The sequence below is a fragment of the Molothrus ater genome, chromosome 15 (genome assembly GCF_012460135.2).
Source record: "Molothrus ater isolate BHLD 08-10-18 breed brown headed cowbird chromosome 15, BPBGC_Mater_1.1, whole genome shotgun sequence".
NCBI classification, from domain to species: domain Eukaryota; kingdom Metazoa; phylum Chordata; class Aves; order Passeriformes; family Icteridae; genus Molothrus; species Molothrus ater.
In genome coordinates, this window is record NC_050492.2 from 14,709,693 (window position 1) to 14,725,149 (window position 15,457).

The 15,457-nt window shown below is 47.0% G+C and overlaps 1 protein-coding gene across 1 annotated transcript; it reads right to left on the reverse strand.

Annotated features, from left to right (window-relative positions):
* Positions 1-10,654: 10,654 nt before the first annotated feature.
* On the reverse strand, positions 10,655-15,018 carry LOC118692135 (serine protease inhibitor Kazal-type 6-like). The gene is made up of 4 exons (XM_036391772.1): positions 14,750-15,018; positions 12,609-12,640; positions 11,569-11,681; positions 10,655-10,806 (listed from the first exon to the last, which is right to left on the reverse strand). Exons 1-4 carry the CDS (start codon positions 14,805-14,807, stop codon positions 10,761-10,763), a joined length of 249 nt encoding a protein of 82 aa, XP_036247665.1. The 5' UTR covers positions 14,808-15,018; the 3' UTR covers positions 10,655-10,760.
* Positions 15,019-15,457: the final 439 nt, after the last annotated feature.

The window sequence follows — 15,457 nt, forward strand, 5'->3', positions numbered from 1 at the left end:
CCTAAAATGTGGCTGTGCCAAACTCCCACACTACCTGCAGGGATAAATGGGTAGTTTAGCCCCACAACAATGTATTTATTGCTCATAAATGCAGAGGAAAACACCTGTGCTGATTTTTTGTTTCTCCAATGGGGAAGGCAGTTTTGACCTACTTGTATTTCCAAAATGTAGTTAAGCCTGAGGAATAACTATGGACAGCAAAGTTTAAAGGTTTATTCCCTGCTAACATTTACTTTCCTTTTAGATGATGTTGAGGTGCCTGAGAAGTATTTGATTAATGGCTTTCACTATCTCTATTAAAAGAAACAGTATTAAAGTATAATTAAGGAGAAGGAGCGTACAACTTAATTACAGAGCTCATAATTTACCATTCTGCAAAACTCTGGAGAAGCATTAAATGGAGTCTGAACTATTCCAAATATTTTCACGTGTCAGAGACTGTCTCAGGCTCCCAGTACATGTCAAACATTTTGTATTGTTGTTCTGTCTGATTATTCAGACCAGAAGAGACAGTCCATTTCAAAATGAAGTTATTTCAGCAAGCCCTGGATATCTGACAACTCCAATGCCTCACTGTGGCATGAATGCTCATCACTGGAGGTGCATGGAATGACAGCTGAAGCCAGGAACTGAACTGCAAATTCAGCCCCACAAATCCTGCTGCATGACTGTGAAATCTACAGCTACTTGCCAATTTTTATTCCTGACTTGACATTCAACTGACAGCAAGTGGATGCCAAAGGGTTTAAGACAATTTTCCACTCTGTCTGTTCAGATGTGTTTAAGGCTGATGTGAGAAGTGCTGAATTCTTGCTCCCAATTAGACCAAGGCCAGGTAAAAACTGTATTTCAGAGGGTGAAGAAAAGCACACAGTTTTCCCCATTCATTAAAGCTGCTTAAAACAAGAAATGCTGGATGAAGAGGCAGAACCCTTGGACATTTCACTGTTGTCACCACAGCAATTGTGGCAGGTACTGGTGGATTTTGGCAACAGCTGCACACAGCAAAGGGTGCCTGACGGAGTGCTTAGGCTGAGGGGGATTCACAGAGAAAAAAATCAGTGAAAAGAAAATGCTGAGGAAGAGAATAACAGCAGCAGATGATAAAAATACTGCTCTATCCTGGAGAAGACAAGGGACATCTTGCAGGCATTACAACTTTCTTGTGTGAGCAATATTGGCAATGTCTTGTTAGCAGGGACTGGTGCTGATATCTGTGCTTTGAGTGGGCTCTGCACCAGCCAGGACATGCTTCAGATACAGCAGCCCCCAAGACTCAACAAGAGCTGCCTCATGATGGCAGGTGAACAGCTCTGCTTAGGTTTTCCTAAAAATGCTGGAAAACAGCTCTGAGGGCTCACAATGCCAAGTTTGACTCTCCTGGCTTTATCTGCTGCACCACACCACTTTAGACATGTATTTCCAGCCCATCTCTATCATCCCCCATTATCCTTTGGATCACTGATAATCACACAAGGCCTCAATCTCATTCATGCATCAGCCCTTTTCTGATGGTGTTTTATAATAGAGAACTTCAAAATGAACTATTTATATACTGATGAGCTTCCTCATACAGCCCTGAGCTTCATTATTTATGCTTATTTAGGAAGTTTGCTCATCTCTGGAGATCCTTTGGTGCTGCTTTGAGCACTTGGATGCTCATTTAGCTCTCAGGAGTCTGTGCCCAGCTTGGCCTGTGTCCTTGCCACACACAGTCACATACAATGCCATGCCATTAATTTCTGTGTCTCTCCTGGCAAATGGTTTTCCCACCAATTCATTTTCTGTTAAGAATGGGTACAAGTCAAAGGGAGATTGTTCTCAAATTGCATAATGCTCAGAGCATTACAGCTGGGGTGCTGGGCACAGTAAAAAGTGCATCATTAACACCCCCTGAAAGTTTTTGTTGCATTGGTTTTTTATTCCTTTAAACTGCCTGGCTGGAATTGCACACCCACTCTGCTCACACCCCACCATTTGTCAAGGTGTTTATACATCAGAAAAGAGCAGCTTTTATCATTTATCACAGCAGGGGCCAGCTTTGGCTGCAGCTCCTGCATGGAAGGGGACTGGGTGACCTGGAGCAGAGCCTGCATGGTCACTGCTGCTGAGTGATGTCCCCTCCTCCCCCTGCAACACCCCAGAAGATTTTGACCTTGGTGTTTTGAAACACTAAGATTGCATCAGATTTTTAGTGCTAAATATCTGTGGTGGTCAAGCATTTGGTATTCAACAGTGGCAGCCTTGTTCTTCACAATTTGTGCTACTCTTGAGAGGAAAGCAAGTCAAACTCAGGACCAGGGCATCAAAGAAGTCAGAGTTTACTATAAATTCCTGAGTCAATTCTCTCAGCTTTCAGATCTGATTGGGCTTTTCCTCTCCAGCCTGTTCTGCTTGCTGCAAGATCAGCCCCTGGATTTTGAGTTGGGTCTGTCTCACTCCTCCCAGAGCACAGAGTGCAGGGCCAGACAGCTGGGCATGAATGATGCTTCACAGCCTGGTCCATAAACTTGTTTAAATTGTTTCACATTGGAGGAAAATGGTCACAGATGGATAAAAAAAATGGGTGTCAGTGCTGAGCTCGTTTAACAGTTCTGCTTCTGAGCATGTTCTTACAGTAAAACTGTGGGGAAAATCCTCCTTCCCAGCTTTGTTTTTTTCCAATGCTCTATGATTTTTTTTCCCCTCACTTCTTAAAAGTTTCTTGGAGTGGGTGTGTTGAATCTTTGAATCTCTGTTTCATTGGCCCAGTGGGGTCCTGCTCCATGGCAGGCACTGTGCTGTGGCATGGGAATGACTCAGGGGCTGGAGGAGCTTTGTACCTGATGGATGAGCTTCAAGCCCAGAGCTCCACTGGTGAACACCCAAATTCACCCCTCAGGTGTTTCCCACCCCCAGCTTGGGTCACACTCAAAAAACAAATGGTGGCACAGTAAGAATACTGTAAATTTGACAAATTCTAGTAAAACTTTCTAAGACACCCTGGTTCCTCGGGCAAGATGAGGTGGCTCTAGAATTCTATTTTGCAAAACTTACGATTGTTTATCCAATTTTCTATATTCAGTTCACATTTCATGACACACAGGGGTGTGTGTGTGACATTTGTGAGCAGTGAAAGCTGCATCAGTTTAGCTGAGGAACATGAGCAGAATTTCAAGCAGACACTTAAACTGCAACTGATGCACTTTTGGGTCCCTCTGCTGTCCTAATGATGGATATTTCTTGAATCAGGACCAAAATGAGCACATTTTTGGAAAAGTTAAGTGTATTAAAGTGCCTCAGAGGTGAAAATGATAAAGTGATGTGGGATTTTTTTTTAATCTGATTAATCCCTTACAGATGTGACTAGACAGAACAGGTATGTAGCAAAGTCCTTTTCCATAACAAATGGTACTAAATTAAAACCAAAATTATTTGTATCTAACCCTTGAAGGAAATTCTGAGCTTCAGATACAGAGGGTTTGTAATTACACCTAGGCAATATCTCCACTCCCACAAATAGTAAATTAGCTGTGATAAACACATTCAGAAGCTGTTAAGCTATTTTGGTTTGATTTAGTGAGTAGCTGCTGCTGGAAGACAGCAGGTAAACAATTGAAATTTCTGACTTCTTTAAACAGAATCAAAATATTGTGTTTTGTATGTGCATTTCCACTTTCAAAAAATTTAGGTATATATAGTTCAGCAAGTAGTAAGTCACATAACATTCAGTTTTATGGAGCTGAGAGGACGCTGTTGTCACTGATAAATGAGTTTATCATAGCTTGTCCTTCACCCAGCCCAGCAATCCCTGACCAAGTTTATGACAGTTTGCCTGGATTTAAACAGAGATGCTACAAAATAGATGTCTATTTAAACTCAGATCACTGATGCAGAGATATTCATTGCCCTCTGATGCTTGGAAAGGTGTGTTGAGAACCCCACAGCTCCCTGCTGGTCCAGGAGCCTCAGCTGGGTGCTGGGATCTAGGAAAAGGATGAATTGGGGAGAAATGCCTGCCTGCATCTCTGCTGGCCCTGCAGTTAACACAGCACTTCACACTAAGAGGTTATGGGCAGCCAGCAAGATGAAAACCCCAAGATGAGCACTAAATCTTGTGAGATTAACATATAAAATCCCTTAATGGAAATGTAGGCACCACAGGTAATTACAGATCCACTGACTCAGTCAAGAACAGGGCACAATTCCAGAAACTGGGGAAGGAAAGGAAGTCACCCCCTACCAGGCCCTAAATTGCAAATTCTCTCATTTTAAACACAAATCCCCACAGGGAAAGAGTGGCTCTCACATCTCCATCACCTTGCCAGCATCCACAAAGCAGCAAAGCCATGGCACAGCCAGGAAGCTCAAGAGCTTTTCACTTCATTCTCACAAGAAAAGCACCATCAAGCCAAGGACCATCCATCTGCTAAGGGCAGGGCTTGAGGCTCATCTCTAATTACACCTTGTCCTCCCTCCTGTCCCAGCAGCATGAAGCTGCTTCTGAGGGCAGGTGAGGCTTGGCTGCTCAAAGCTGAGTGTTTGGCCAGCACACCTGGAGTAGCTGAAGGAGAAGAGCCCTGTGAAAGCAGAAATAAGGGCTTTTATCTGAGCTTGGCAGGGAGGATCACAGAGCTGCCCTAACAGCTGACACCTGCCAGGCTCCTGGAGCTACCAGGGCAACATTTGCAGGACGTGTCCCAGGGCTGATCAGGCTGGGGCTTAGGCCACTGGAATTGTTTGCTCCCTCCCATACAACAGCATCATGCTGGTTCCTCATCAGGTTTGATTTTCTATCACTGAGTTCTCTCAGCCTACTTCTTGAATTGTGATTTGACCTCAAATTAGAAGGGCTTAAACTATATAAACACATATAGAAATACAGATCAATTTCAGCTCAAACTATATAAACTCTTATACAAATCCATCTCTATTACAGCTTGAACTATATAAACACATATAGAAATATAGATCTATTTCAGTTTAAACTACATAGATCTATATTTCTATAAGTGTTTATGTAGTTTAAGCTGAAATAGAGCTGTATTTCTCTAAGTGTTTATTTCAGCTTAAACTATATAAACACATATACAAATATAGATCTATTTCAGGAGGTAGAAGCTTAGGTCTCACCTAATCACCACAGCCCAGGAGCTGGGGCTTTACGAGAAAAAAACAAAAATAAAAACATTTCAGGGATGACAGCCTGGCGCCAGAACCACTCTGAAGAGACGCGATGGAGGCACCCGGTCTGTGGCAGCATCCAGTGTCCACCGGCAGTACTGCACCCTGCCCACGCCGGGGCTGGACCATGCCAAGGGATTGGCAGGACCTGGGAATGCCAGCGAGGCTGGGCAGGGAGCAGCAGCACAGCCTCAGCTGCAGGAGCTCCTCTGAGACCGCACTGGGGTGCAGGGGGATGTGGGGATGCTGCTGCTGTGCTGCCCCACAGCTGGTGGGTGCAGTAGCAGGCACTGCCTGGGTCTCCTTTCTCAGGGGGGAAATCCCTCACAGAGGCTGAGTCCAAGCCTCAGATGAGCTCAGTGAAAAGTGCAGAGATGTGCCCTGCTCAGATCCCAGCACTGATGCTAAATTTCAATATTTGCGCCTGGCACAGTAACCAAAAAGCATTCCCCAAATCACAGAGATATGAACCAAACTCACCCCAGCTGCGCTGTTCTGCCCCCAAACTTCATCCTCCAGGGTCTGCAGGACAGGTGAGCCCTGTGGGAATAGAGGGGATGAGTACTCCCAGGCCAAGGAATTCATTCCCTTTTCCCCCTTACATGAAGGGGACTGCTCCCTGTGCCTGAGCTTCTTGATGGGAGGCGATGGATCCTGCCCCAGCAGAGCCCTAGGACCCCTAAAATTACATTTTGCTATTTTTCTCATTTTTGCAGGGCTGACCTCCTCCCAGAGGCCGGGCTTCGGGGCTGCTCTGCGGAAGGAGCCTCTGCCGCAGGAGCAGAGCCCGTTCCCGGTTCCCGGCGGTCACCAGAGGGAGCCCAATGCCCGGGAACGGCGCATCCTGCGGGACAGGGAGGGCTGGGGACCTCCTGTGCTCCCCTGGCTCCTTTCTAATGGGGCAGCGCCACGATCAGGCCAAACCAGAGCCCCGCTGGCCTGGTGTAACTGTGCATGAGGATTTAGGGCATGGCTAGAAGGAGTTGAGATGAGTTTGTCACCTGGCTTTGTCACAGGTGTTGGCCCAAAATCACCCTGCCACAGAAAGACACAACATTCCTTGGGAAGGCCAGAAGTGTCAGAGCCAGCCCCCGCCATGGCAGCAACGTTTCTGTTCGCTCACAATTAATTGAGCAATTTTAGCTTCAAAGGGTGGAGGGCATCCCTCTGTCCCTGCAGAAACTCAGTTTTGACCTTATCCTTCAACTCCTGATTGAAGCTGTGCCAAAGCCCTGCTGTCTCCAGAATCCTGAGGAAATTACCTTCTTCTTGAAGCCCTTGTCCCTCATTGCCCCATGAGTGACAAAGCCAAAGATGTGCTTGAAGCACCACCTCACTTGGGGGTTTGAGACGAGCTGCTCTTCCTGTGACACCTGCATTTCCATAGGGGTAAAACCTTGTTCCTCCCCCATTCTTCCTTTCTGTATTGGGGTAACCCTTGTCTTCCACATTTTCAAAGCCTTCTCCAGCATTTTCTGAGCTGCCTTATAGGACACCTAGACCACACACAATTACTGCAGCTGCTCCTGATAGAAGCTCTTAAACTACATTGTTGTTTATTTCTGGGGGAAAAAAACCACAAACAACCCACCCACAAAAGCAGGCAAGAAACCCACAAAACCCCCACCAGCTCCCAAAAAACAAACACCACCACTCACACCACTAAGCACACCCCTCACCTTCTCTTTGCTCTGTAGTCCATGCAAAGAGACAAATCCCTTCCCCAGGCTCCTATTTAAGCCCTTCAGCTGTGATGGAGGGAATTGTGGGCTGATTCCCAACATCTGGCAGCCCTTTCACCCCAGGGCAGGCTCAGCTGTTCTCTAATCCATGAGGGCCCCAATGCACTCTGACATCCTCCTGCTGCTCCCTGCAAATGTCACCATCTACATCTTCGCAGTGCCCTGAAACTCTCCTACAGCTCTCCCACCCTGAGCAATCCTTCTCTCTGTCCCCATGGCTCAGGATCCCATCCACTGTTCAGTTTGGGGCCCTGCCCCAAAATAAGAAAAAAACCCAAAAAACTGAAGTGAGAAACCACCAAGAGAGTTGAGAGCTGGAGCTCAGTGAGAGGAGGCAGAGGGAGGTGGGGTCACTCAGGCTGGTGAGAAGGAGATTTCAGAGGGATGCAACATCAATGACCAGTAAAAAAGCAGGTTCCTGAGCAGGTGGATTCAGGCTCTTCATGGTGGTGCATGGTTTGGAGATGAGACAGTTGGAAGAAAAGGTGTTGAAATTGGCTACACAAGGAAAAAATTCTTTGCCAAATCCTGGCACAGACAGCCCAAGGAGGAGGTTGCGCATCCACCTTTGAGGGCTCTCAGCTGGGTAGAGCCCTGAGGGGCCTGATAAGATCTCAGCACTAACCCTGCCCTGAGCAGGAGGTTGGACCAGAGTCCTTCCCAAGCTGATCCGGCCTGCTCCTCTTTGGGAAAAGAAGATGAACCTGAATGATAACCAAGTCCAGAGCTTCCTCCCCAGCCAGGCTGTGGGAACCCTGCAGTCAGCACCACCACCCTTGGATCATCCCATGGCAGCTTGAAAAGCCCTGTCAAACACTGTGAATGTCAAGGGAAAAAAGTAGGGCAAAGGATCCCAGTGAGCTGTGCCAGTGCCACGTGCCTGTGCTGGGGAGGAGGAGGAGGAGGAGGAGGAGGAAGCACAGTTGAGCTCACAAGTTAAATGGGCCAAGAGCTGGACACAGTAAAGGATCAGCTGCACCACCAGCAGAGTGAGGCTGTGAGAGGGAAATAATGTCCTTCCCTTTGCCTTGGGCATGGGCTGGTCACAGGAGGGTGCTCAGCTGTGAGCAGTGGCTGCCTTGCCCTCAGACCACGCACGGAATTCATTCTGGTTGTATTTTAGCTGGTGAGGGGACTGAGTGAGGTGTGGGGAGAGCCTGGCCCTCATTCCACTGCCAGGGGTGGCTCCCATCCCAGCCTCTGCCCCTTCCTCCCAGGAGAAGAGCTGTGAAGATGCTCATCTTAGATGTTACCTAAGAGAGATCTCAAATGTATCATGACTCACTCACCTTCCAAAGCTGTTAAAAAACAAAACAAAACAAAAAACACAAAAAAAACCCCACATAAACAACCCAAACCCAACACAATTTCAAAGGTGTAAGAAGAAAACCAAGGAAAAACAGTAGCTGAAGGTTTGAATTCTGTTTTGGTGTGTGTTTCTGGGGAGGAAGCCAGACACAGATGGAGGCTCAGGCTGGGCATCCTTTGGCCACTGCTGCCCTGTCCCAGGGATCCATCAGCCCCACTGGGAAGGTGAATCCAGCTTTCAAAACCCAAGGGTGAGCACACCTGGCACCAGCAAAGCATCCCTTCCATCCCAGTCAACTGGAACCATTCATGGAACCAGCCTGCTCAGATGGATCACAACTGAAGTGGCTTTTGTTGGAGCTCTGCCTCTCTTGGCCTCTCCTGGGGACAACATTTTGGGAAGTGTCCCCAAGTGAGGGAAGTCATTTCCTCAAAGCAGATTACTCCCACTCTCCACTTCCCTGGCACAGGTGGAGAGATGGTAGTTGGGTCTGTGAGGTATGGAGGTGTTTTATTTGCTATTTTCTCTGAAAAAAAACCAAGGTAAATGATGGTTATTTAACACTGAACTTCTGCAATTTCTGTTCTCATGTGATCTGTCCTTGTTATCTCAGCCTCCAGATTTAAAAGGATTAGATATGGCAATATGCTGTGAGAATTTTGGAGTCACTGATTGCCATCTCAGGCTTAAAGATGCCCCATGGCTCTTCTCTCATTAAAATGTCATTTTCCATGCTAAAAATGGGGTCTTTTTGCCCTTGTCCTCTGAACATGGTGCTGGTCCAGTGCCTCACAATGTAACAGGATCATCACAGGATAACACAGTAGGAGAAGTGGTGGAGGCCATCCTGCTCCAAGCTGGAGGGTTGGAGAGGCACTTTCCCAATGTCTTCCTCAGGACCACTTGTGCCTCTTGCTCCCCTCAATCCTACCCATGCTCTGCATGTCCTGTGGAGTTTGGAAACATAACATCTGAATTTAAATCCAAACAAGGGCCCAGGCTGTACAACTGGGCCACAGAGAGGGTTGGTCTGCTTCAAAGAAGAGGTGGCAGATTTTGCAACAATCCAGTAGGCTGGGATGGGGAAAACATCAGGATCAAAGGCTGCTGGTCTGAGAGAAGCTCCAAAACAAAGCTTTGCCTGTGCAGCTCAGCCACTGGCTGCCTGGGAAGTTACCAAATGACAAAGCATTTCCCAGAACTGGGTTATGGGGATTACCAGAGAAGAAGCTGGTATTAGGTGTGCTGAGCACCTTGCTGAAGCCTCTCTTTTTAGGCATTGTGCCCCAGCTGAGTTCAAAGCTGGGATTGTGGCATGAGAGGCGAATGCTCAAGCTCTGTCCAAACAAGGTCCAAAGGTTTAGGTGCTCAGCATTTAGGTGCTTGCAAAAGATGTTGACCCCTGAGGCTCATGATAAATCTAAAGCTCCGTTTGAAAGTTAAGTGTTTAACATGAAGGTGCTGCTGTCCCACTGATCTACTGCCAATGTTTTAACAAGAGAATGCCACAAGTATTTCCCTGTGAGAGTTTTGCACAGTAAAAGGGGAGAGACCGTAAAATTACTTTTCTTGTGTTTGCACAAAGAGGGATTTGTCAGCCAGAGTGAAGAAGAGAGAGGGCAGCAGTGTGAAAAGTGAAGAAAGGAATGAAGTCTGTGTATTAAAAATTGTAAATAAATGCAAACAGTGTGCCTAGAAAATCAAGGTCTGTGTATAATTCAGAGAGAATTTATCCTAGAGAAGGGCCGAGTAAGCCCACAGCTCTTCTGCTCCAGGGAATATTTTTTTTTTTAATTATTGACAATTTATACAATCTGGCTCTCTTCTAAATATAATTTTATTAGCATGAGAAGCCACTTGGCAGCAGGAAAGCAACGCTGGTGAGTTCACAGTTTCCAAGACAAAGCGTTCTCTATGAGGAAAGAAGGGAAAAGGCTCATTTGGGAAGAAGATCCTTGCAGCTTCTGCCTAAAACCAGCCTCCACCTGCCATCTTCTGGGTGCAGGCTTAAATGGAGCAATATTTCCCTACCCTCAGCTTGCTTGTCTCTGCTTTCCAAAGGAGATGAGGCATATGCAGTCACGCTGCTCATCAGCTCTCCCATCACCCTCCCACCATAACCCCTGAGAGAAGGAACAGGGCTATGGAGGCTGGGAAGGGAACCGAGGCTCCTGCTGTCACCCACCCCCTGGCATGGGCAGAGTCGGGCAGGAGCAGTTTTTGGCTGCCCAGCATGTGCCAATTTGCCAGGCAGGACGGGACAGAGGAGCTGTGGCTGGAAGGGGCAGGAGGGCACAGCCCACGGAGCCGTGGGAATCGCGTTCCTTCCCCAGAGCAGGTGATGCAACAGCACAGGGGAGCAGAGCCAGCATCAGGCTCCAGCATAGCTGGATCAAAGCGTTTTTCTGGGTCTTATGGAAGAAAGAATCCAGCCAAGGAATGGTGCTGAGTGTTATTTTATTGAGCAGAGACAGCAGAGGGAGGACGGGCTGCTCCTGTCCATGGCCGAGGGCGGCTCAGCTCCTGCTGCTCGGTCCAGGGAGGACTCAGCATTTCCCCAGGTGCTTCAATCTTATTTTCCCTCCACTCCTCCTGTAAAAGGAGGGAGAGAGACTTAGACCAAGCAGCAAATGACAGACACAGCAGTGTGGGACAGAGCTCACCCACCCCAACAGGCCTGACTGGTGCCAGTGTATCTCCCTGGTACCTCACAAGGAGCACCCAGCCATTTTCCCCTCTCCTCATTCTTCTCTGATTTGCCCCAGGATAAGGCAGCCTTGGCTGCACACTAAATGTAAGGATTGCTAAGGTAAAACATTTTTCAAGCACATTCCATCCATCAGGGATGGCTCCTATTACATCTCCTTTAAAAGGTGACAGAGCACAGGAAAAGGAGAGACATCCTGTTCTTCCTCTGAGATCTTGTGTCTTGTTCCACAAAGTTCATTCAGACTTTTCAGGAATAACTTGGCATGGCTCAGCTCCCACATTCCTCCAGCACTTCTCAGTACCCAGGAGTGTGGGCAGTGAGAGCTGCAGCCTGTGGCACATAGTGGGAATTGTGCATCAATTTAGTGCTTGTGGAAGGTACAGGCAGGATGCATTTGCTTCTCAGGCCCTGTGCTGCCTCTCAGCATGGCAACCAGCATCCTGCAACGCCCAGAAATGAATTAAAATTAACTCATAGCACACAGCTCTGCTCCAAGGAGGAAACATTCCACTTGGCACGGTTCAGAGGCCGGTCCATACAAGAGGAGCAGCCTGGATGCAGGGCTTCCCCTCCATGAAGAACACCCCTAGATCCATGGCAATGAAGGCAAAGTCTGCTGTGTCAGTGCCCCCAGTGTCACTTACAGCACTGCCTTGCAGAAGGCACACTTGTTCCCATAGGTGACGCCATCCGTGCCGCAGTGAGGGTTGGACTCCCTCGTGCAGTACACGCTTCTGTTTAGGAACTCTCTACAGATCTAGGAATAATAATTAAAAAAGAACCCTTTCAGGACCCCCATACTCTTTGTTTCACTTTCCAAACTGGACCCAAGGTCATTAATGTAAGGCTTTTTCTGAAAAGTGCTGACACTGCCTGTTATCTGACAGAAAAGGCCCTCTCAGAAATTAACAGAAGCAACATTTCAGGGGAAGTTTGGCCCCGCGTTTGAGGAAGGAAATTGTAGTCACCAGGGAGAAGTCTTGACCTCCCAACAACAGGAGTGGATTAGCCTAGGCATGCATGAGAAGAGTCAGCAGTGATGCTCTGTCAGGCACTTGGAGCTGAGCTACCTCCCTGCTGCATGACTTCAGGTGTCTTGCGAAACCCTGCACTCAGTTTGGTGCTTGCTAAGCTCTTGCTTTCCCAGAGGAAGGAGGGAGAAACCATAAGGAAATTCCCTAGGAAATTAAAAGTTATGCCCAGGAAGTGTACAGGTATTTTGTCTCTCTACAAATCCCAGGGATTAACTAAATTTAGGGAAATAGGACACTCAATAATCCATTTGCTTCATGAGAACATTGGATAGTGAAGCCAAGTCAAAAGTGGTGCAAGCACATAAGCATTTGCTAAACCAACCATTTACTTCCCTGCTCTACCTGCTAACGTGGCCACACAACATTCCCCAGGTAGCAGTGAACTCCCCAGCTCTGGGAATACTTGGAAGGACCCACCTGCTCCCAGCAGACATTAAAAACTGTTTACCCAGCACCAAGATTTTGGTTATAAAAACATTCCTCCAAAGTGAAATGCCATGACTGGATGTGGCACTCGGTGCTATGGTTTAGTTGACAGGGTGGTGATCAGTCAAAGGTTGGATTCGATGATCTTGGAGGTCTTTTCCACCAGTAATGATTCCTTGGTTCTATTTAATGCAGATTCAGCAAGCAGAAACTGCAGCACTAACCTCTTCAATCTCCTGACCTGCTACATCTGGAACTAAAAGGGAAAAAAAAAAAAACAACAACAAAAAAGCAAATAAAAACCAGACAGGTTTTACACGTCAGCATTACTTTCTGATAAAGCCTGAGCTAAATCCACAAACCTTTTATGCAAACCACAGTGAAACACACTCCAGGCTTTTCCTACTCCGTCATCCCTCACGGGGGAAGAGGGGGCAGGAAATACATTATCTGAATTGCTTTTTAGTATTTTCCTATTTTGAAAAATGCTACTAAAATACCATGCAATCATTCATTCAGCTGCTAGCTACACCTCAGACACATAACCCAAGCTCCTGGAAGGCAGCCACTCCTGGGGAAGCAAGCTGCCATATCAGATGTGGAGCTGTGCTCCCAGAGATTTTAAACCCACGGTGGCTTTTTAGGCTTTGAGGCTCCTGCACCTCTGAACCACCAGCAAGCGGCTGGTGCTGCTGACAGGAGGGGACTGTGGAGCAGGAGATCCTGAGGCTGGGTTCCAGCCATGCTCAGCACAGCCCAGACACCCTCCCAGGATGGGCTCAGCCCAGGTGAGATACAAAGAGATGTCACGGGGTGACAGAGAGCAGAACAGGCAGCACTGGTCAGAACCAGCATCAAAATCCCCTCTGTAACCACGGTCTCTGGGCTCTGAGCTCATCAGTCCATGCTCTTCATGTTTCTTCCCATCAAAGGCAGCAGGCAGGAGTGTAGGTTGAGTCAGAGCTGTGAAATGGGGCGACCCTGTCACGTCTCTAAGGGGGAGCCTGACACTCCAGGGTGGGTTGAATGCAGATCTGCAGAATCTGGGTCACAGCTGAGTGGGATGAACACCCAGCGTTTGGTGAGGCTGTACCTGCTGGTCAGCAGGTCACTGCCAGCTGTGGGGCTGCTCAGGTGGCTCTGGGCAGGAGGTGGAAGGACCTTGTCCTACACTCATCCCTCCCCAGTGGAAATCCCACCCAACCCTCAGTCAGCTCAACCCTCATCCATCAAGCCTTCCTACTTCTTTTGCTATTTCTGTTGTCCTCTGGTGTTTTTTTCCTGGTGCTGGCACATTTACCCTGTCCTCAGGTTTGGCTAGGCTGCTGTAATGTTGAAGGCACTGGTATGGCTATCTGCATATTATTTACAAAATAGCTCATTAAATAGGTTTTATAAATATTACATGCAATATAAGCTACAGAAGAATTTGTCATGATGGCTCTTGACATCTGTTTATTTTACAGGAGATCACAGGGTTTGCTGCTATTCTGCCTGGCCTTGGAAGGAAGAATCAGCCTTCTGATGGAACCCAGGCCCAATTAAGACTCAATTAGAGACAGATGAATATTTCATAACGAATAATGTGTACAAAGCAATTCACCTCTTCTCCATGCACAGCTTGCCATTTTCTCAAGTGACTTCTTTATTCAAATTACTCAAAGAAAAACAAGTATAAATAACTCTTGTTCCACATTTTCTTCAGTAACTGTTGCCACACACCTTGCAGAGCTGGGGCAGCTGGACTCAAGCAAGTGATAACACTGACATGATCTACAGGTTCAAAAATCATCACTCAGCTTCCCCACATGATCACAGAGATGGGTAAATCTCCAGATAAATAGCTGCTGGATCCTTTTAATTTGCCCTCTTTGTTCTGACTCCTTGAGGACATTTGAATTTAATTTTCAGGCTTTTCTCTGCAACATCAACGAAAGCTGAAACTTTCATCTAATTACGTCTCCACATCTCCAAGGAAAACACCAAATACCAAGATGCCCAGGATCAAAACGAGAGCAGATGACCTGGAGGTGAGCGAGTTTCTTCTCTAACTGGTTCAGCAAAACTCTCCAGTGAACGCTCATACCAAAAATTCATAATTACACTCTGCTTTGGTATATTTGCTGAAGAAATGCTCAGAATTTGCTCGCTCTGTCTCCCAGTGACACGTCCACTACATTATCCACTGCAGAGGCACACGAGGAGTGGAAATGTCATATGAGTGAGCAAGTCCTGCAGATATTTTCTACTTGCTCAGCTTTATCTTCAAGCCTGTCAGCCAGTGATCAAGACTCTCCAAAATTTGTTGTCAGGAGAGGTTTTGCTGTTTGTTTTTCTTTTCTAGGCTAGGCAAAAGATTACTTACCCGAGAAGAAAGAGAGCAGCAGCAGGCTGAGAAGCACCAAGGCACCTGTAGCCCTCATGCTGCAGGAAGCTCTTTAGTCCAAGGTCAGAGCAGGAGGTGTTGTCCCAGTCCCAGAGCCCACAGAGTGCACACAGAGCTGCCTTTCTGTGTATTTATGTGCCTGTCCGTAGCTGTCCTCATTCCCCACCTTAATTGTGAGAACTTCTCCACTTGGTTTCTAAAGCCATTATTGGTCCTGGCCGATTTATGGTGCTTTAAGGAATGCTGCCCTGTCCACATCAAACCTAGAAAGGGATAATTACATGAGTGATAGAAGTGCTTGTAACGTAATTATATTTTATTTTTTTTCTAAATAGTCACAGGATTCTCACAAGGGTGAATTTTCAAAGCAGTGATTCATCAGGGAAGCTGGTAATTTTCATTCTCTGGGCCCTCTCTGAATGCCAGCACCGAGTGATGACACTCACTAGACGTTACGAAATAAATCACAGCATGAGAATGTGTTGTCTGTGAAACCAATTATACGTTGTTCCCTGGCTATTTTTGAGGATGGTTCTAAATTTGTGGAGTTGGGGTGGAGAAGAGCTGGGCTGTGACATGCTCTCCTCGCTGTGTGCACAGTCCCAGATAGGACTGCTGACTCTCCTCCCTGAACTATTTAAACTCTAGCTGTCAATGTTTTCCCAGTTTTTCACATTCACAAACATA

Excerpts from the sequence above, each read along its gene's own strand:
- LOC118692135 (XM_036391772.1), bottom strand. The coding sequence starts at position 14,807 with ATGAGGGCTACAGGTGCCTTGGTGCTTCTCAGCCTGCTGCTGCTCTCT. Across the intron at positions 11,682-12,608 it reads CAGGTCAGGAGATTGAAGAG|ATCTGTAGAGAGTTCCTAAA; the intron begins GTTAGTGCTGCA and ends TATTATTCCTAG. Across the intron at positions 10,807-11,568 it reads GCCTTCTGCAAGGCAGTGCT|GAGGAGTGGAGGGAAAATAA; the intron begins GTAAGTGACACT and ends CTCCTTTTACAG.